Below are 19595 nucleotides of genomic sequence, written 5' to 3' on the forward strand. Positions count from 1 at the left end.
GGCTATTTTGCATATGAATAACCCAAAATTTAGAGAATGTAAGTAACTTGTCTCAAAGTTAACATACAGGACAAAGAAGACTTTAATAAAATCTATAAAGCAGAAATAACACAGACCACACAGATACTGGTAACAACGAAATAAAATTTAAATTATATTCAAGACTATAAAACAATATTTGAAATTTAAAAACCCATCAGGTCAAAGAATAAATTAAAAGTTGCAAAATATTAGACAATAATAGTATTTCCTTCAATTACACATAGGATACAGGTAAAATATTATTTAGAGGGAAAGTTTGTATTCATATATGCTTCCATTCCTAAACAAGAAAAGTTGAGAACAAAATTATTAAGTTTTGAATTCAAAACAATTAGAATAGCAACAATTTAAAAAACTAAGGAAAGCAAAAATAAGAATGCAATAAAGATAAAAGCAATGATACTATGACATCCTGGAAAAAATGCAAAACAGAAATCAGATCAGTGGTTGCCAGGGGTTGAAGGGAAAGGGAGGGGTGGTGGAAATATTCTGTATCTTGATTGTGGTGATTACATGACTGTGTATGTTTTTCCTAAACTTATCAAACTGTATATATGAGAAGGGTGAATTTTACTGTACTATACCTCTATAAGCCTACATTTTAAAAGTTAAGTGACTTGAAAGAGCTCATACTGTCCTTTCTGTAAATATGTTTAAATGAATAATATTCTGATAAGAATCCAATAATCAAAATTGACTCAGGAAGATGTAGAAAATCCAACTTTATTCAACAGACATCATCCTGTGAAATTAGCCAAAAAGGAAACTGACTTCTTAGCCCACATGAAACACATATTTGACTGCAATTGACTAGAATGGTAAAATGGTTCAGATCTTCCTCACCATGCTGACTAGTGAAAATTCCATGAGTCGTGCTCCTAAAATTTCCTTGCATGAGAAAACCCTAATGACATTTAATTTATCTACATTTAGTTATTGTCTGATTGTAATAAAGACTTGCTGGTATTTGAAAATGTTAACACTTCAGTTCCTTTAACAGAAAAATATTAGAGAATGACATCTAGTGCAGATCTCACTTTAGACATGATGAAACAAAAGCCTAGTTTAAATGACTAGTTTATGCGTAAGTTAAATGCCTAATGTGAATGCCTAAATTAAAAGTCTAGTTTAAAAGACGCTATTCAGAACTGATTCACAGCAGCTGATAAAAGAACCTTGGTTCAATAATATCACCAAATCATTGCTATCTCCTCTCCAGCTACAAACCATAAGGGGAGTGGGGGGAGTGGGGGAAGTGTGAGAAAGGGTCACAAGATAGGCATAGCCAACTCCACTGTCCCTGAGGGCTGACTCATGAAGCCAACTCTCTCCTTTGTGCAGGAAAGTGTCGTTCAAACATTTAGGAGGGGGCTGATGCCTGCAAACATCATTTCACATCACCAACAGATACCTGGCTCATCTCCTCAATCCTCTGCCCCTTCATAGCGTGGAAGAGAAGAAGCCATCTCAGAGACAGAAACCAAGACATTGAGATGAAATGATTAAAAAAGAGCTTAGTGCAAAAATACGAAAAGCCTACAGTTAACCAACAAGGCAGGGTGTTTCTGTTCATCTAAGCTGAGGCAAGATATCAACATCTAGATATCTACCATTTTTCCACTCCATTTTTTTTCTTTTTTCCATTGAGTTTATTGCAAGGGTTGAGCAACAGATATACACTAGCAAGTGAAACAGACGTGACGTTAAAGTGCTTATGGTCTATGAAGAAAGTGGACTCTAAAGAGCTCAAACGACATATAGAGTTACAAGTTCAGATAAAGGCCACAGCAAATATAAGTAGGTTCTAGTGCCATAAAACCATGCGGTGCAGAAGCAAAGTTCCTCCATAATCTTTCCGAGAAGGGCATGAGGGCCAGCTTCTCCAGGAGAAGACGTTATCAATCAGTCCAAATGCAAATATGGAATTTTTTTTAATTGTGCAGTAAAAGACCAGCTTGTAGAAATGCCCTAAAGTGAGGCTGAGTTTGGTGGCTTGAAGAACATCAAATAAAAGGAGAATGCATGTAAGATAGTGAGTGAAGGTAGAGGGTGAGGAACCAGACGGGAGAGATGCAGAATCCAATCCTTATGGAATTGTAGGCCCTGGTGAAGAGTTTGCATTTTATTCTGAATGCAATGAAGAACCACTGAATGGTCTCAGGCAAGGAAAAGGCATAATGAGACATGTTTTCCAAAGATTATTCTGGCTACTTGTGAGGAAAAGGTGGGAAATATGGCCACCGCATATAACCAACCAAAACCAAACATCCTTTATTCTATCTTTATGTTTCTACACTCACATTATATAATCAATAGAAACAAAACACATGGCTAATACCCTGTCTTTCTTATTTAGACAGAGTCAATGTCTAACCTGCTGCCAAGTCATGCAGGTAATCACCAAAGAACTCTATTATAGCGGCCCTAAGAGGTGTTAGTTCTAGTGGGGCAGAGACTCTGGAAGTAATCTCAGTGAAAAAACAAAACAAAACAAAACAAAAAACTCTGATATGCTCTGTTCTTACCGTTTTCTTTCCTCATCTGGGTTTCCTTTCTTGGGCTTCTTTTGATTCTCTCCCAGGCAACTATATGGAAACACATAAGAAAAAAGAGAGATTGTTACTGCCCTCCACATTTTTTCACCTTCTTCTCTAACTTTCTGGACCATAAAACCAAACCTGACTTTTCTTTTTGACAAACTTCCCTTTCCTTCAAAATCAATAAGCAGTCACAGATAGAATGCATTTCAGAAATTAACCACAGAGACCAGGACTCTGATGGGACAGAATGCCTATAGTCTGACTTTTGATTCTGTCAGTCTTAGGATTTCTTGTGACCCAACATGCAAACTTCCTGAATCTCTAGAAGAGGTGAGAGCTCCCAAGAAGCTATAAAGACCTTAACAACAGGGAAGCGTCACTTTTGCAACAACCTGATGCAAGATGATCTGCTTGTACACACGTTTGTGGACTATGAGGACTGTCAGTCTTGGCCCACTGAACCAGAGCAAGCTTCTCTGGGCCCTGCTGCATGTGGGCATCCATGTGCAGATAAGACATTGGGATCTTTACATACATTCAGGAAAGCTGACTTTTTCATATTACTCTTGGTGTTTTGCCATCAATTATCATCATCTTTATGATAATCAGGCAAACACTAAATGACGAAGTTAGAGAAATCAGGTGATTTGCGTGGTTAACACAATAGTTAGCAGCTTGTGTTTGTGACTTGGTTAATCAAACTTTCTACTCCACCAGTTGTCCACACATAGCATTTCCTTGATGGTTTTCTTTTCCTCTATTGTCACTTCTGCAGCACTGGTCTATCCTTCTGCTTCTAGGTAGCTTTGCATGTAAGAGCCTCACTTCTGCTTACCAGCAGTATTCGGGGAAAGCATTTCGAACCAAAGCTGAGAAAGTGCCTTCCCTGAATAGAGCTCATATGTATATGTTCAAGAAACATTGCTAGATATCAACACACAAGGCCACTAAGCAAAGAACATATTTGTTAAATATAAAGGAATATCAATTTACAGAGGTGGGGGCTTTTTATAGAATCAGTTGCTGATGTAGAGATTTTGTATAATAGTCACGATCACAGTCAAATCTGGATGTAATGTTTATTTAATAGTGTAGATTATAAATCAGGTAAAAAGTAATTTAAGTATCTGCTTTTTTCCCCTTTTCCTGGAGTCCAGTTTTCTCATGATTCCATCTTCCTAAACTGCTCAATAAAGAAAGAATTTGGTAAAATAATTGTCCTTGGGGTTATTAGTGATTCATTGACTTACACATCTAAAGGATGTTTGTATTTTAAAGTTGAAAACAAGACAGGAAAGTATTTAACATCAGTAGGGACCTAATTGGAATTCCACATCATTGATATTACTGAACATAACTGGATACTAAATTCTACTGTGAATAAAGTAAAAAGTGCTTTTCTTAATCCAGAGGAATTCAGATAATATCAAGCCATAGGTGATGTACAAAAATTTGTTGACCAAATTAATAAATCAACTAATACTCTATTGTTTTTAAAAATAGGTATTTTATTAAGCTTTAAATGTATCTTGGCCAAAGAATTAAGATTATGAATAATTTTTTATACCTTCTGTGTTTTTTCTTCTTATTTTTAAACTTTCTAAATGTTGGCTGTTGACTTATGACTTCATAACTCTACAAAGAAAGTCTTAGTAAACATCCCCCAAAATCAACAATTTGCACATGATTTCTCCAACTATCAAGCAGTAAAATTAAAACCCAACAAGCTATAACCAAAAGTGTACCTGTCTAGGCATAAGTAATATTCTAAATAATCCTTATGTTAAAGAGGGAATCATGAAGGAACTTTCTAAAAACACAGAATAAAATAATAATGCAAGCTACACAAGACTATTTGAAGGATAAAGTGAAGTGTGAAGAAAATAGCTTGCTAAAATACATTCATAAGAAAACATAAATGACTAATAATGACAAAGTAAGCATTTATCTTAAGAAGTTGGGAGAAGAAAAAGGAAACAAGAAAGTTGTGGGTAAAAATAAATATGATAGGGAACCAAATCTTAGAAAAGAATAATATCAGTAAGATAGCAAAAGTCTGGAAAGACCAACTAAAGAAATAAGAAATGGAGACAAAAATATAATGAAAACAGAAAGTTCAAAATAAGTATTACAGACATAAAACAGGCATGATGAAGAATTATGTATAATAAACATTATGGCTTAAAATGAATAATATCTTGGAAAAAATGAAATACAAAAACTGACGCATGAATACCATCAATAACAAAAAAATCCAGCTTACACAGCTGCGTACACAATTTACCAAACTTCAAGTGACAAATATACTCTCTCATATATAAGATGTTCCAGAAAGTAGAGAAATGTAAAATGATGCCAACCCATTTAATGAGATTGGTAAACTTTCATTTCAAATTAAATAAGTCAAATTTTAAAAAATCACAGGTCCAACTCAATCATGAAAATAGATGCAATAATCCTCAACAAAATATAAGTTAACTAAATCTAAAACTGTAGTAAAATTGCACACACCACAATCATATGGGTTTTATCCCAGAAATTAAAAGATAGGTAATTAGCAAAAATATTTATTAACATAATTAACTACTTTAGAAGTCTAAGAGAAGAACCATGAGGTTATCTCAATAGTTTAAAACTGCATTTGATAATGTTTGGTCCTTATTAACAATAAAACCCCTCAGAAGAGCTGTGTGCAGTGGTGCATGCCTGTAATCCCAGCTCCTTGGAAGGCTGAGGCAGCAAGATCACTTGAGGCCAGGAGTTCAAAGCTGTAGTGCACTCTGATTGCATCTGTGAATAGCCACTGCACTCCAGACTGGGCAACATAGTGAAATCTCATCTCTACATATTTTTTTAAAAAGTAGAATCTCCTTATTTTGATAGAGGCAATACGCCAAAAACATAAATGCCAAATATAAATCTCAAAAATATACAGCAACCTTAATGAAAACAATTTAGAAAAAATTATTATGATCAGTTACAAGACAATGATGCCTAAGAATTCTGACATAACTATGCTATAAAACATGATAAAGGTACCTATAAGACTTGTAAGAAACAAAAAAAGCATAGAAAAATCTTTAACTTTATAGATGATATATTAACTATGTAAACCCAGTAGGATTAAAAAAACCATGAAAAAAAATGAGAAATTCAACAAGGCTAGTGGATACAAAGTCATCTTGCAAAATTCAATAGCATTCCAACAATAACAGGCTAGGAAAAAATGTCATTCATAGATTTATTACTGTTGCATATGGTATCTAGAAATCTATCTAACAAAGAAGAAAATAAAAACAAAAAATTAAAGCTCTATTAGAATGCATTAAAGAAGATTTGAATAAAGGTAGTTATAAATAATTGTTTTGACTGGTGTATTAATAGTATATCTGCATAGACCAGGCGCAGTGGCTCACGCCTGTAATCCCAGCACTTTGGGAGGCCGAGGCAGGTAGATCACAAGGTCAGGAGTTCAAGACCAGCCTGGCCAATATGGTGAAACCCCGTCTCCACTAAAAATACAAAACTTAGACGGGCATGATGGTGCGTGCCTGTAGTCCCAGCTACTTGGTAGGCTGAGGCAGAAGAATCGCTTGAACCCGGAAGGTGGAGGTTGCAGTGAGCTGAGATCGTGCCACTGCCCTCCAGCCTGGGTGACAGAGCGAGACTCCATCTCAAAATATATATACATATAGTACATCTGCATAAACATAGAAAAATTTGCAAATAGATCTCTATATTCACAATGTTGTCTGAATCCAAATTCAAGCTGGCACTTTTTATACAATACACAAATTCAGAATTTGTGTATAAATTTACATGGGAGGATAAAGTCTTCAAAGAACTAAATCAATTTTGAAATAAAGACTAAAGAGGGCACGTGACGGACACTGCCCATGGGCGATGTCTACATTTACTTCACTAAAGAGGGCACGTGACGGACACTGCCCATGGGCGATGTCTACATTTACTTCACTAAAGAGGGCACGTGACGGACACTGCCCATGGGCGATGTCTACATTTACTTCACTAAAGAGGGCACGTGACGGACACTGCCCATGGGCGATGTCTACATTTACTTCACTAAAGAGGGCACGTGACGGACACTGCCCATGGGCGATGTCTACATTTACTTCACTAAAGAGGGCACGTGACGGACACTGCCCATGGGCGATGTCTACATTTACTTCACTAAAGAGGGCACGTGACGGGCACTGCCCATGGGCGATGTCTACATTTACTTCACTAAAGAGGGCACGTGACGGGCACTGCCCATGGGCGATGTCTACAATTACTTCACTAAAGAGGGCACGTGACGGACACTGCCCATGGGCGATGTCTACATTTACTTCACCCTCTTGCTAGTCAGGGGCTAGAAAGCAGCAGCTACCTTCCCCAGACTCATCTGCAGCCAGTTATCAGGCTGCAAATTAGGCACTGCCCAAGGTAACAGGCCTCTGACAAGCAGGGTCAGAGCAACAGGAGCCTCTCTGCATCCGTGTTCTAGAGGCCATTCTCCAGCCTTCTCTCACACCACATCTGTGATCCCAATGACTGACACACACCAAGGTGACTCCTTGGGAATGCATTTACTTTCACTGAATTTCCTCTTCATTTTGGTTGTTCCTGATGAATTTCAGCTCTTTACCATCTCTTTGTTGGGGCTCAGAAAATGATACTCCAAAATAAAAGCCTCAGAAGCAGCTCTCTTTCTCCTGCCCTCCTCTCTGTGACAACTCTTTCCTACCCAGGGCTAGCCATAGAAATTAGAATCCCTCTTCCCCAAGGTGATTGATAGAAACCAGAACCTCTTTTCCCCAAAGCCAGCCATAAAATTAGTAAGATGACTCTAACTTTCCCTCTATCTTTCTGTGTAAGAACTGGCCATAAAGACATTATCTGACCTACTTTGTCTGACTGTAGGTCATAAGCCCCCATTCCAGAGAGTGTTCTGCCCCATACTCATAAGTAAGGAATGCTGTACAGAGAGGTCGAGAAGAATCTAAACAGACAGAACAAGACTTGCTGGGATTTTCCACTCTGTCTATTAGCATTAGGTCATATCCTTTTTGTCCAATCATATTTCCACATGGCTATCCAAAATTTGTTGAACCTAAGCGTAGAAATGGACAGTTTCCTTTGCATCTTTGGGTCTTCATTCTGAGGTTCCTGTGTCACATAAAACAATGATCAATAAATTTGCCTTTTGTCCTATTAATCTGCCTTTTCTCAGCTGATTTCAGAGAACCTTCAGGGAGCAAAGGGGAAGTTTTCCTTTTGCCCCTGCATCTTCTTTGGTATATTTTAAGAGCTTGTTGTCTATTTCTCTCTGTGTCATTCCTCCATACTCACTGAGCATAGACATTTCTTCCTAAAATACATGCCACATTGCATTTTTCTCCAGCTTATAAATGTTCACTGCTTTACCACTTTCTACGTGCCTCTGAAGGCCCTTCATTATCAGACCCCCAACTTCATTCTCAACTTCTTCTGCTACTGGAGTCATCTCTGAACAATATGCTCCAATTATTGACAGTAATACCGTACACTTGAAACTCATATATTTTCACAGGTTGTCCCTTCAGCTTGGACCGTCTTTTCCTGCTTTGTAAGTCTGCCTAACATTTACAGCACAATCCAAATGGCAATTCCTCAAGCATGTCCTTCCTTCCTGCTATCCCAAACCAGAATTCCATTCCTCCCTTCCTTTTATTTCTACAGTGCGCTGTTTGTGCTTCTACCTAGAACACATTAGCACCTGTCTTATCTTCAAAAGAAGCCATTGTGGTGTAATGGAAATGACGGATGACTTGACATCATAAATTACATGTAAGATTCATAATTTTATAGCAAAGGCAATCTTGACAAGTTTTAATTCTCTCTCAATTTTAATTATCTGAGCCACGTAATGTCTATTTTTTTAAAGCTGAGTCAGAGTGATTAAGTACGATGTTCTTTGAAGGGGCCTATCCATTTTTAAAATTTGCTTCCATACCCATTTTCCTTCCATGTTTAATTTTTTCTTGCGACCAAGACCATTGTCTTACCTAGGCTTTCCATAAATATTGCTTAACTTTAAAAGAAGGGAAACATTTTTTCTTCAGGGTAAATAATTGAATTTACCTCTTAGCACAATTGTGTCATCTGTCCTCCATCTACTGCCCAGACTCATGCCCATCCTGAACTTTGATGGCCCTTCTCCATCCATGAACCGTTAAGCATTTTTTGTTTGTTTGTTTGTTTGTTTGTTTGAGACAGAGTCTCGCTCTGTCGCCCAGGCTGAAGTGCAGTGGTGCGATCTCGGCTCACTGCAAGCTCCGCCTCCCGGGTTCACGCCATTCTCCTGCCCATACCTCCCGAGTAGCTGGGATTACAGGCACCCACCACCACGCCCAGCTAATTGTTTGTATTTTTAGTAGAGACGGGGTTTCACCGTGTTAGCCAGGATGGTCTCGATCTCCTGACCTCGTGATCCACCCGCCTCGGCCTCCCAAAGTGCTGGGATTACAGGCGTGAGCCACCGCGCCCAGCCCCGCTTAAGCTCTTTAACAAATAGGAATTTACTGAAAGACTAAATGAAGACGTCAAGGGACAGCTGAACTATTTAACCTGGTGAAAGGAGACGGCATGAACCATCAGGTGTGGGAAAGCCAATCTGCTGCCTCATAAAGACAGCTTCTCTGACCTACTTTGTTTGACTGTAGGTCATAAGCCCCCATTCCAGAGAGTCCTCTGCCCCATACCCGTAAGTAAGGAATGCTGCACAGAGAGGTCAAGAAGAATCTAAACAGACAGAACAAGACTTGCTGGGATTTTCCACTCCGTCTATTAGTGTTAGGTCATATCCTTTTTGTCCAGTCATATTTCTACATGGTACCCACTGGAGCACAGGAGCGACATGATGAAAGTTTTGCCTTGGGTCTATCAATGTAGTCACGTCATATGCAAGATTGTCTGGAAGGGGACTGGGAGAGCGGACAGAGGAGTGGGATGCTGTAGAGCCCATCATTTAAGATTAAGCAAGATGTAAGAACAATAATGCCTGTTATCTGTATACATTCTACAAATTATGAAGTATTGGAAGAGTGTAAGACTAAACATTACCAAAAAAGGTGTGACTAAAGTCAAAGGCATTCAAATGCATATCCTGCATCCATAATTTGCAAGGACCTAACTGTTCATTCTCATACCAACCCACAAAGCTGATGGATGGAAAGTTAAGCTCTACACCCACATGAAGAAAAAGAGAAGCAGGAAAATTCAAGTGACAATTGTGTAGGGTTGCCAGATGAAATACAAGATGCACTGCTAAATTTGAATTTCAGATAAACAATGAATAACTTTTTAGTAAAGTACAACCCATGTTATAATGCCCAAAATATTATATGAGGCACATTCATACTAAAAAAAAAATGTTTTTCTGGAATTTGAATGTGACTTAGCATCCAGTATTTTTGTTTTCTACATCTGGCAACCTATCATTGTTCCAGAGTAAGGCAAGAGAAGGAGTCAACTGGGCGTCACTGTGTGCTCCTAGAGGATGCTGTCTTCAGGCTTAACCTTCTAGAAGCACAATGTACCTCACCATTACAAATGCGTTATGTCCAGCCTCCTTATCTCTGTTCTCTTTCTCCCAAGAAAGGCGGCACCAAGAGTCAAGACTCACCTGAGTTTTCGCAGGAGATAATTTCCCATCTTTTCACAGTGACTCGGTTTCTCAGCTCCTGAGTTTCACTCCACTTGGGGAAGTTCTGACCAAAGCACCAAGAGGAAAATGCATGAGGCGGGACGTTGCATCTGACCACGGGTTCGTGCTCTTGCCAACCACGAGCTGCCAGGGGCCTGCGCATGATAGAGAAGGCAGGAAGAGCTCGAAAGGGGAGGCGGAAAGGAAAATGTGAGTGTGCGTGTGTGTGCCTGCACACGCACACACACACTCATACACACACGCGTGGGCATACAGTGGGAAAAAGGCTGAAACATGAGAGTGAATCTATCACTCCAGGTTCACTTTGCTTTCAAGGAAATTCTAGTATTGCAAGACGAAACAAGGTAAGGACTTCCCTATTCCTCCGAAGTGAGCATAATAATAAGATTACACAAGAATGGCAATAAGAGAGTTGCATTTTTGCTGGAATAAAAGTGATTAATCTGGATTCATGATTTCTTAGGCAAACTGCTCATTACAGAGATCTGAGATCTCAAGATTCCAAATATGTTGTCCTCTTCCAAACATACAAAGAGAAAGCCTCTTCTTGGGGAAAAGAAAAAAACAACGTTAGAAATAAAATTTCTCTTTGTGGCTCTAGCAATGATAATCAGATCAAATGTCAATAGCCTTTCCTCAGAGGTCTGATACTTCCAAAGACAAGATGGGAAAGAAAAAGGAAAAAAAAGGATGAGAATAGAAGGTTATGAAAATTATTTGGGGTAGGTTAAGAAGCCATTGTTCTGGTTGTCAGCTCAAAGACTAACATGACAATGGGGAAAATGCAGGGCCTGGAAGACCTGTTGCCAGCATCTGGTCCCCCACTTCCTCCCCTAGGCTGCCCACCAGAGCCACAAAGCACAAGCTGGTTCTAGTGATAATTTCAAGGCCACAATATCAGCGGCAGGAGATCAGCTAACAGCTGACTCTGAGCCGTGGCTGTCAGGAGACTGAAATCGCTTATTCATGATGTCTCCTGCCAAAGGATTTACACCACAGGTGGTTGATTTTCTTCAGCTTCCAACCAACACAAAATCTATTTGCTGAAATCAGAAACTATATGCTCACCTATTCCAACTCTTTTTTTCTCCCAATGAGGAAATCAGGACTGAGGAAGTTTAATTGACTGTTAACCAGCAGCAGAACTCAGGAGTCTGGAGTGCTTTATCATTATTTATAAGTTTTGTATTGTTTATTTATCGATTATAAACGTGAGAAAAATATATTACAAGCAGGAATGCCACACACCCCATTTCAGATTTATGATTTATCTAATTTGTATTTGACAACCTATGTACCAAAGTGCTGCTTCCCAAACTTTCTCATGTAAGCAAATCACCCGAGGATCCTGTTAAAATGCAGATTCTGACTCTTTCAAACTGGGATCAATATTTTGCCTTTCTAACAAGTTCCCAGGTGATGCCACTCCAGCCAATCCATGGAGCGGTAAAGGCACTAAGAAGCGTGTTCCGCCATTGCTGTCCTTGACCAGAAACACCGGCATCACTGAGAACTTATTAGAAATGCAAATTCTCAAGATCCACCTAAAACCTGCTGAATCAGAAACTGTCAGGGGTGGATTCCTCCTGTTCCCTACTAAAATTTGAGAGCTACTGAAATAAATCTTTGTTTCTCTTATCTGATTACTCACAAATAAGTTCATTAATCCTCAAATGCTCAAGTAAGTAGGTCCATGTTAGTTTTTAGTCACCGAATGACAGAAATGTGTAACACGAAAGGTTTCCATTTTTTCAGCACCTCTAACTCCCATTCTGTCCCATCCTAGCATAAATTGGTCTGGTAAACAAATCTCCTGGAACTCACGTTCTCCATCTGCAGAATGGATAGGAGCTACGTGAAAGGGAGTCTCAGTAAGCCGTAGGTATCCTGCCATTATTATGGCCATGGCTGCTGTTTGAGAACAAAGACATATACAATATTCAACTTAAGTTCTCAATGCCATGTAGAAAATTAAGTACAAATAAGAAAAAATAAAATATTTAAATAACCCAGAATCCTACTACCCTCAACTACCTTCTTGTGCTTTTTTGTTTGTTTGTTTTTGTCTTTGAGACAGGGTCTTGTTCTGTTGCCCAGGCTGGAGTACAATGGCATGATCAGGGCTCAGCTGAGCCTGTACCTCCCAGACTCAAGCGATCCTCCCTCCTCATCCCCCAAGTAGCTGGGACCACAGGTGTGTGCCATCACACTAGGCTAATCTTTTTTTTTTTTTTTTTAATTTTAGTAGAGACAAGGTCTTGTTACGTTGCCCAGGCTGGTCTCAAACTCCTGAGTTGAAGCGATCCTCCTGCCTTGGCCTCCCAAAGTGCTGGGATTGCAGGCTTGAGCCACCACATCCAGCCCCCTTGTGAATTCTGGTGCACACATTTATCATCTTTGCTTTGTGAAAACAAACATGCACCCACTGATTTAAAAGTTTCCAAAAATAGGATCATCCCTTGCACATAAGTGTTATAATGCCATTAAATACAGTTTTAAAGACCATTTTCAGCCAGGCGCGGTGGCTCACGCCTGTCATCCCAGCACTTTGGGGAGGCCAAGGCGGGCGGATCATGAGGTCAGGAAATTGAGACCATCCTGGCTAACACCGTGAAACCCTGTCTCCACTAAAAAAAAATACAAAAAATTAGCCGGGCGCGGCGGCGGGCGCCTGTAGTCCCAGCTACTCGGGAGGCTGAGGCAGGAGAATGGTGCGAACCCGGGAGGCGGAGTTTGCAGTGAGCCGAGATTGCGCCACTGCACTCCAGCCTGGGTGACAGAGCGAGACTCGTCTCAAAATAAATAAATAAATAAATAAAAAGACCATTTTCTCAGCCAGGTGTGGTAGCATGTGCCTGTAGTCCCATCCACTTGGGAGGCTGAAGCAGGAGGATTGCATGAGCCCAGGAGTTCGAAGCTGTAGTGTGAAATGATCATGCCCGTGAATAGCTACTGAACATCAGCCTGAGCAACAGAGCGAAACCGTCCCATCATTAGACAAAACAAAACAAAACGAACAAACAAAAATTTATTTTCTTTCTTTCCTAGCTTTGTTGATATATTGATATAAAAGAACGTGAATATAATTAATGTACATAATTTGATGAGTTGGGACATATGCGTACATTTATGCTACCATCACCACAGTCAAGGTAATAAAGATATCTATCATCTCCAACAGTTCCCTTGTATCTCTTCGTGATTTTTTCTTTTTTCTTTTTGTAGTAAGAACAATTAACATGAGATCTACACTCTTAACGAATTGTTAAGTACACAATACCTTGTGTTTAACTGGAGATACTATGCTGTAACAATGAGAGTGAAAAGGCAACCTATGGAGTGGGGAAAATATTTGCAAACTGTATATTTAATAAGGGGTTAATTACCAAAAAATTTAAGGAACTCACACAACTCAATAGCAAAAATAACTAAATAAATAAACATAACCCAATTTTGAAAATGGGCGAAGGTACTGAATAGACACCTCTCCAAAGAAGACATACAAATGGCCAAGAGGTCTTTGAAAAGATATTCAACATCACTAATTATTAGGGAAATACAAATCCAAACCATGATGAGAGCTCTCATACCTGTTAGGATGACTATGATTAAATACATTTTCTTAACATCATTACTAATGGGTGCAAAGTACCCCTCTGCATAATCGTCATAATGATAGTTTTCAACCAGTTCTTTTTTTGTTGTTATGTCCAGTTTTTCTGTTGCAATAATGCTACAGTTAATATTCTTACAAATAAATCCTGACAGTATTATTGACGGTGCTTATAATTGTTAATACTAGCTGGCAAATTTGTCTATATAAAAAATTGTACATATTTGTAATATTAAATCTACAACAGGAGTTGCCCACCAGAGGAATAGGAGATCTTGTGTCAGTCAGTCCTGCAAGGCATGGGGCCAGACCAAGCATGTGCACTGAAACAGGGCATACCTGTTGACAGCGAGTCCCTGCTCATTTGCAGATAATGTTGGAACCAAAGCCAATTCCTTACCTAAGTACAGGGTAGAGAAACAAACTCTCAAATCTGACTCAATTATTTCATTTTTAAGGAATGACCAATAAGATGAGAATTAACCAATGAAAAAGCTAGCATTTCACCAAATGGGATATTTGGCTTCAAATGTTTTCAATGTCATTGCTTGACTACATTTAAATCTTGTTATATTTGTTGTATGATACAAAAAAATTACCTCAAATTTGGTAAAAGGGAAAATGAAGATTGCTTGGTTATTTATTATTATTATTTCATACTAAAAAAAGTTCTTTTTTGTTTTTGTTTTGTTTTGCTTTTTGTTTTAAGACAGGTCCTGCTCTGTTGCCCAGGCTGGAATGCAGCGTGTGATCTTTGCTCTCTGCAGCTTCAACCTCCCAGGCTCAAGTGATTCTCCTGCCTTGGGCTCCCGAGTAGCTGGGACTACAGGGCATGCCACCATGCCCAGATAATTATTGTTTTTGTTTTTTTGGTAGAGACAGCGTTTTGCCCTGTTGTCCATGTTTCCATGTTTGCCATGTTGTCTTGAACTCCTGGGCTCAAGCGATCCACCCACCTCTCAAAGTGCTGGGATTATACGTGTGAGCCACCCTGCCCAGACAAGAATTTTCTTATTAGCCTAATTGATCCTCATGTGGAACTTGTGGGGAATGTACCTTTGTGGTCACGATATATTTGCAAATGTAAATGGAAGGTTTCTCTTTATGACACCACTTGCCTGAATATATCACAGCTGAGAGTTGTGTTTCCCTACGTGCAGCTGCCGGGCAGAAGCTGTTATATGAACAGAAACTTCGAAGGATATAAAACCCAAAGCTAATAGTGTTGAAAAACTTGGAGAGGTCTTATTTACCAACTCTTTTAGAATCAGGACCTAACTAAAAATGTTTTCCTGACTGATGAATGATACAATTCAGTTTAACAAACTGTCTACAGATCTGTGGCCTAATTCTGTCCTTCCAAGTATGCAAAATGTCGACCTTTCATCAGCACAGCCATCATGAGCTCTCTCTCTACAACCTCACATGAAGTTTTCATTCAGCAGCCTGCTTGGTGTGTTTCTTTTAGTGACATGTGGTCCTATCCTTTATCAGTGATCAACTCAGCTTGTTTTTCATTGCTCTGGTGCCCATTGTTTTAATTGTTTGACATAAGAATTAGCAACTTATAAAGGTTCTCTTGTTCACATAAAATTAGAAGTTAAACCAGGGTGACGCACACTTGTAGTCAGTCCCAGCTACTCCAGAGACTGATATTAGAGGATCCCTTGAGCCCAGGAGTTTGAAGCTGCAGTGAGCTATGATCATGCCACTGCACTCCAGCCTGGGTGACAGAGTGAGACCCTGTCTCTAAAAAAATTTTTTAAATAAGATTAGAGGTTAACCTGCAGAAATTGGTAAGTTACTACCAATAACTTATGGCTGGTAGAGAAGCAAGTAGTTTTGATTTATTTTAAGTAGAAAGTTAAATAAATTCATATATAGTTTAGTAATCTTAGTTTGGGTATTTGTTTCTGGAGTAACTCTATATAAGTCCCTTTTATTCAAATGCTTTTAGAACCAGCTCTTTTGTCTTTCTGCTTTGTCCATGATAATTACTATAATACAGTGTTCCGCCTTATCCATGGGGGATAATTTCCAAGACCCTCCCAGTTCAGTGGATGCCTGAAACCGTGGATACTACGGAACCCTGTATATACGATGTTTTTCCTATACATACTTATGATAAAGTTTAATTCATAAATTAGGCACAGCAAGAAATTAATAATAAAAAATAGAACAATTATAACAATATACTGTAATAAAAGCTATGTGAATGTGTGTTCTGTCTCTCTCAAAATACCTTATTGTAGTACACCGTGGGTAACTGATAAGGGGGGCTACCGTAACAATAAATACTAATATATCAATAACTAATGCTTTGACACATGCTTAATAACAACTTTGAACATCTTGTTCTTATGCTTCCAATTGAAAGACATACTGTACTAGAGACAATTATATTACATCCAAACGATGGGCATTTCTTTCGCCTTGTTTTCAAGGGCACTGATTCTAGCCCTGAGGCTGAGTAAGGCCAGCTTGGTGCTCCCTGCTGGCCCCGCTGTTGATTAGATCCTGCAGTTAGGGAAGCTAAGGACAGATATTTGGTTGCAGAATATGTGCTTCCTCATATTATTCTGCACAGATCCTCTGTCTTCTACCAGGTCTCATGCAGCTTGCTGCCAACTAATTGTAGACAATTACTCCTCCACTGATTATTTGGGGCAAATTCTATTTTTTATTTCCTATGTATTTTACATATTCTTCTTGGTAATTTTATTTTGGACTAAGTAGAATTTTAATAATTCTAGTCAAATAGTCATTAAATTAGAAGCCCTTGTTTGCTAAATTCATGACATTCTTTGTAGAAGAGGAGCTTTCACATCACAGGGGTGACTAGATACTGTAGTTTAAAAAATAACCTGTTTCAGGCTTAGTTTAGGTAAAATTAAAATGTCAAGCAACATCTCCCTTCATGAAGTATGTAGCAAGTAAAATTTAAAGATTTTATTGATACTGAAAATTTCAGGTTTGCATAAACCCAAAATCTAGAGAGCAATTCGCTCTTCTATTTGAGGTATTTGGACACTCAAAGTACATTTAAAAATGCAAAGTCTAGAACAAAATATACCTACAAGAACTGAATGATCCACTTTGGGATTTTCTGTGCAATTATTTCCTTCCACCTTTTCCATATGCTGCTCCTTGGACCATCAGTATTCTACAAGGAGTTACTTTGCATTGAAAATATCATACTGGCATACATTTTCTTTCATTTTCTTTGCTTTTTACTTCTTTCTTCCTTTTTTTAAAAGACAAGGTCTCACTGTGTAGCCCTGGCTGAGATGAACTGGCTATTCCCAGGCATGATCAGAGCATGCTAAAGCTTAGAACTCCTGGGCTCAAATGATCCTCCTGCCTCAGCCTCCCCAGTAGCTGGGACTACAGGTATGCACCACTATGCCCAGCTTGGCATGCATTTTTTCTAAAATAAATTAGTTGCGGTATGAAAACACAAAAAGCATATTTATTAGTTATTAGTTTGTCTATTCACCTTTTCTTTTTCCTTTTTTTTTTTTTCTTTTTCTTTTTTTTTTTTTTTTTTTTGAGACAGAGTCTCACTCTGTTGCCCAGGCTGGACTGCAGTGGAACAATCTCGGCTCACTGCAACCTCTGCCTCCTGGGTTCAAGCGATTCTCCCTCCTCAGCCTCCTGAGTAGCTGGGACTACAGGCACACACCACCATGCCTGGCTAATTTTTGTGTTTTTTTGTAGAGACAGGTTTTCACCATGTTGGGCAGGCTAGTCTCAAACTCCTGACCTCAAGTGATCCACCCACCTCAGCCTCCCAAAGTGCTGGGATTACAGATGTGAACCACTGTGCTCAGCCAGGTTTTTCTATCCATCTTTTCTAGGAGTCCTCTGCCATTCTTAAAAATAGAAATCCCTATTACTACTCACCTAAGGTTTTCTATTTCAAGAAGCAGCCGGGTTTCAGGCCAACATCTCAAATTTGGAGTGTCTGTCTATGTGTTTTTTGACTTGTAGTTTGATTTGAAAACACCATTCATTTTCTGTGTGCAGGAGGCCTGATTTTTTATTTGGGCTCCACCTTGGTTCCATCTGCACCCCAGTTTCAGCCATTTTGGGATGAGACTGAGTACTCCATATAGGCCATGATGAGACCGTGCGGAAAATACCGACATATAATGAATAGCTGAATTAGTCCTCAATATTCTACCCCACCAACTGTGATCCATATGACATGGGAGGCCAAACCTACTGCTTTGCTCAAGGATATACCATGGAAACTTGAGTTCTGAGAAGCTCAATTGCTGGGAAATTGCCAAAAGACATTAATTATAAGCAATGCATTGCTCTAACTAGCAAGAGGCATTTCCTTGTTGTTTTAATAGCTTCAATAGGAAAAAAAAATGGAAAAAGCTTTTGCAAGAAAATAGTCACAGGATTTTAATTTAAACCAGCATATGTTTAGACAAAACTATGACCAAATAGGTAAAGAAATGTCTGAGTGAAAAAATAAAAGGCTTGAGTAGTGTAATTGTCATTTAAAAGAATATTTGTGTCATTTTTGAAAAAAATCCTTTTCAGCAGTTTCTTTTATTTTTAATCCTCAGTAACTCAACGCCTTCTAAACAGAAATAGAGAACATATAAAAATGAGGATATGCAAGACATTACAACTTTCTCAAAGGCTCTTGAGTTTTTTTCCTTGCAGGTGGTTACAGTTTAGGAAATGCATGAATGACAAATATTTGGTAGTGGAGTGAGTGTATTCTACGTGAATTGAAAAGAAAAGAGAAACTGCAAAACCCAGAGCGCAGTCTTATCCTTTCTAATCCTTCTGACGCGTTGCAGAAAGCTTGCTCGTTTGCAATAAAGTGAGGCCTCCCTCCTCCACTTGCTCTTGCATCCCCACAGTGGTCACTGCCCCCACCTTCAGTTCACACATCTGCTCACTCATCAGCACTCCTTTATTAAGCTGCATCTTTGTGCCCATGCTCGGAAACTGGGGATGCAGAAGAAACAAGGTAGACACCACTGCCTTCATGAGCCTCTATTCTGACAGAACAAGACATATAAGTAAAAATAAGCGTGTAGAATGCTTCAATACGTGCTGAACAGTGCTCCGGAGAGAAATAGAGCAGAAGTGGGAAAAGGATAAGTTTGACAATTCGAAGTAACACCATCAGGGAAGATGCCTCTGAGGTGAAGGTTAAGGACAGATGTGAGGCCTCAGCCAAGCACTTGTTAAGAGATGGAAACTGGCTGGGCATGGTGGCTCGAGCCTGTAATCCCAGCACTTTGGGAGGCTGAGGCAGGTGGATGATGAAGTCAGGAGTTCGAGACCAGCCTGGCCAACATGGTGAAACCCCATCTCTACTAAAAATACAAAAAATTACCCAGGCATGGTAGCACATGCCTGTAATCCCGGGAGGCAGAGGTTGCAGTAAGCTGAGATCGGGCCACTGCACTTCAGCCCAGGCAACAGTGCGAGACTCTGTATCAAAAAGAGAGAGAGAGAGAGAGACTATTCTAGGCAGAGGAACCAGCAGAGCTAAAAGCAGCATGGCAAGTGAGAGCCTGGTGTTTTTGAGGAGCAAGGAAGCCCGTGAGGCTGCAGTCGAGGGAGGAATGGGAGAAGTGGTGGGAAGTGGGATCAGAGAGGTAATGTGTGTGGAGGGGGAAGGCGCAGACGGTAGATACTCATGGATTATGAAACAACATGG

At 39.3% G+C, this 19595-nt stretch overlaps 1 protein-coding gene across 6 annotated transcripts in view; it reads right to left on the bottom strand.

Moving 5' to 3' along the window:
- Positions 1-19595, bottom strand: part of GCSAML (germinal center associated signaling and motility like) — a 69347-nt gene that overhangs the window by 18602 nt on the left and 31150 nt on the right. For 3 of the 6 annotated variants that reach the window (XM_063809226.1, XM_054675131.2, XM_063809234.1), the window contains 2 exons: positions 10249-10424; positions 2568-2627 (listed from right to left, as the gene is read on the bottom strand). In XM_063809226.1, coding sequence (XP_063665296.1) covers positions 2568-2627; positions 10249-10277 — 89 coding nt within the window. In that variant the 5' untranslated portion in view covers positions 10278-10424. The remainder of the gene's footprint in view (positions 1-2567; positions 2628-10248; positions 10425-19595) is intronic. The other 3 variants (XM_063809246.1, XM_063809244.1, XM_009441834.4) reach the window with 1 other exon arrangement.

Source organism: Pan troglodytes, chromosome 1 (genome assembly GCF_028858775.2).
Source record: "Pan troglodytes isolate AG18354 chromosome 1, NHGRI_mPanTro3-v2.0_pri, whole genome shotgun sequence".
NCBI classification, from domain to species: Eukaryota; Metazoa; Chordata; class Mammalia; order Primates; family Hominidae; genus Pan; species Pan troglodytes.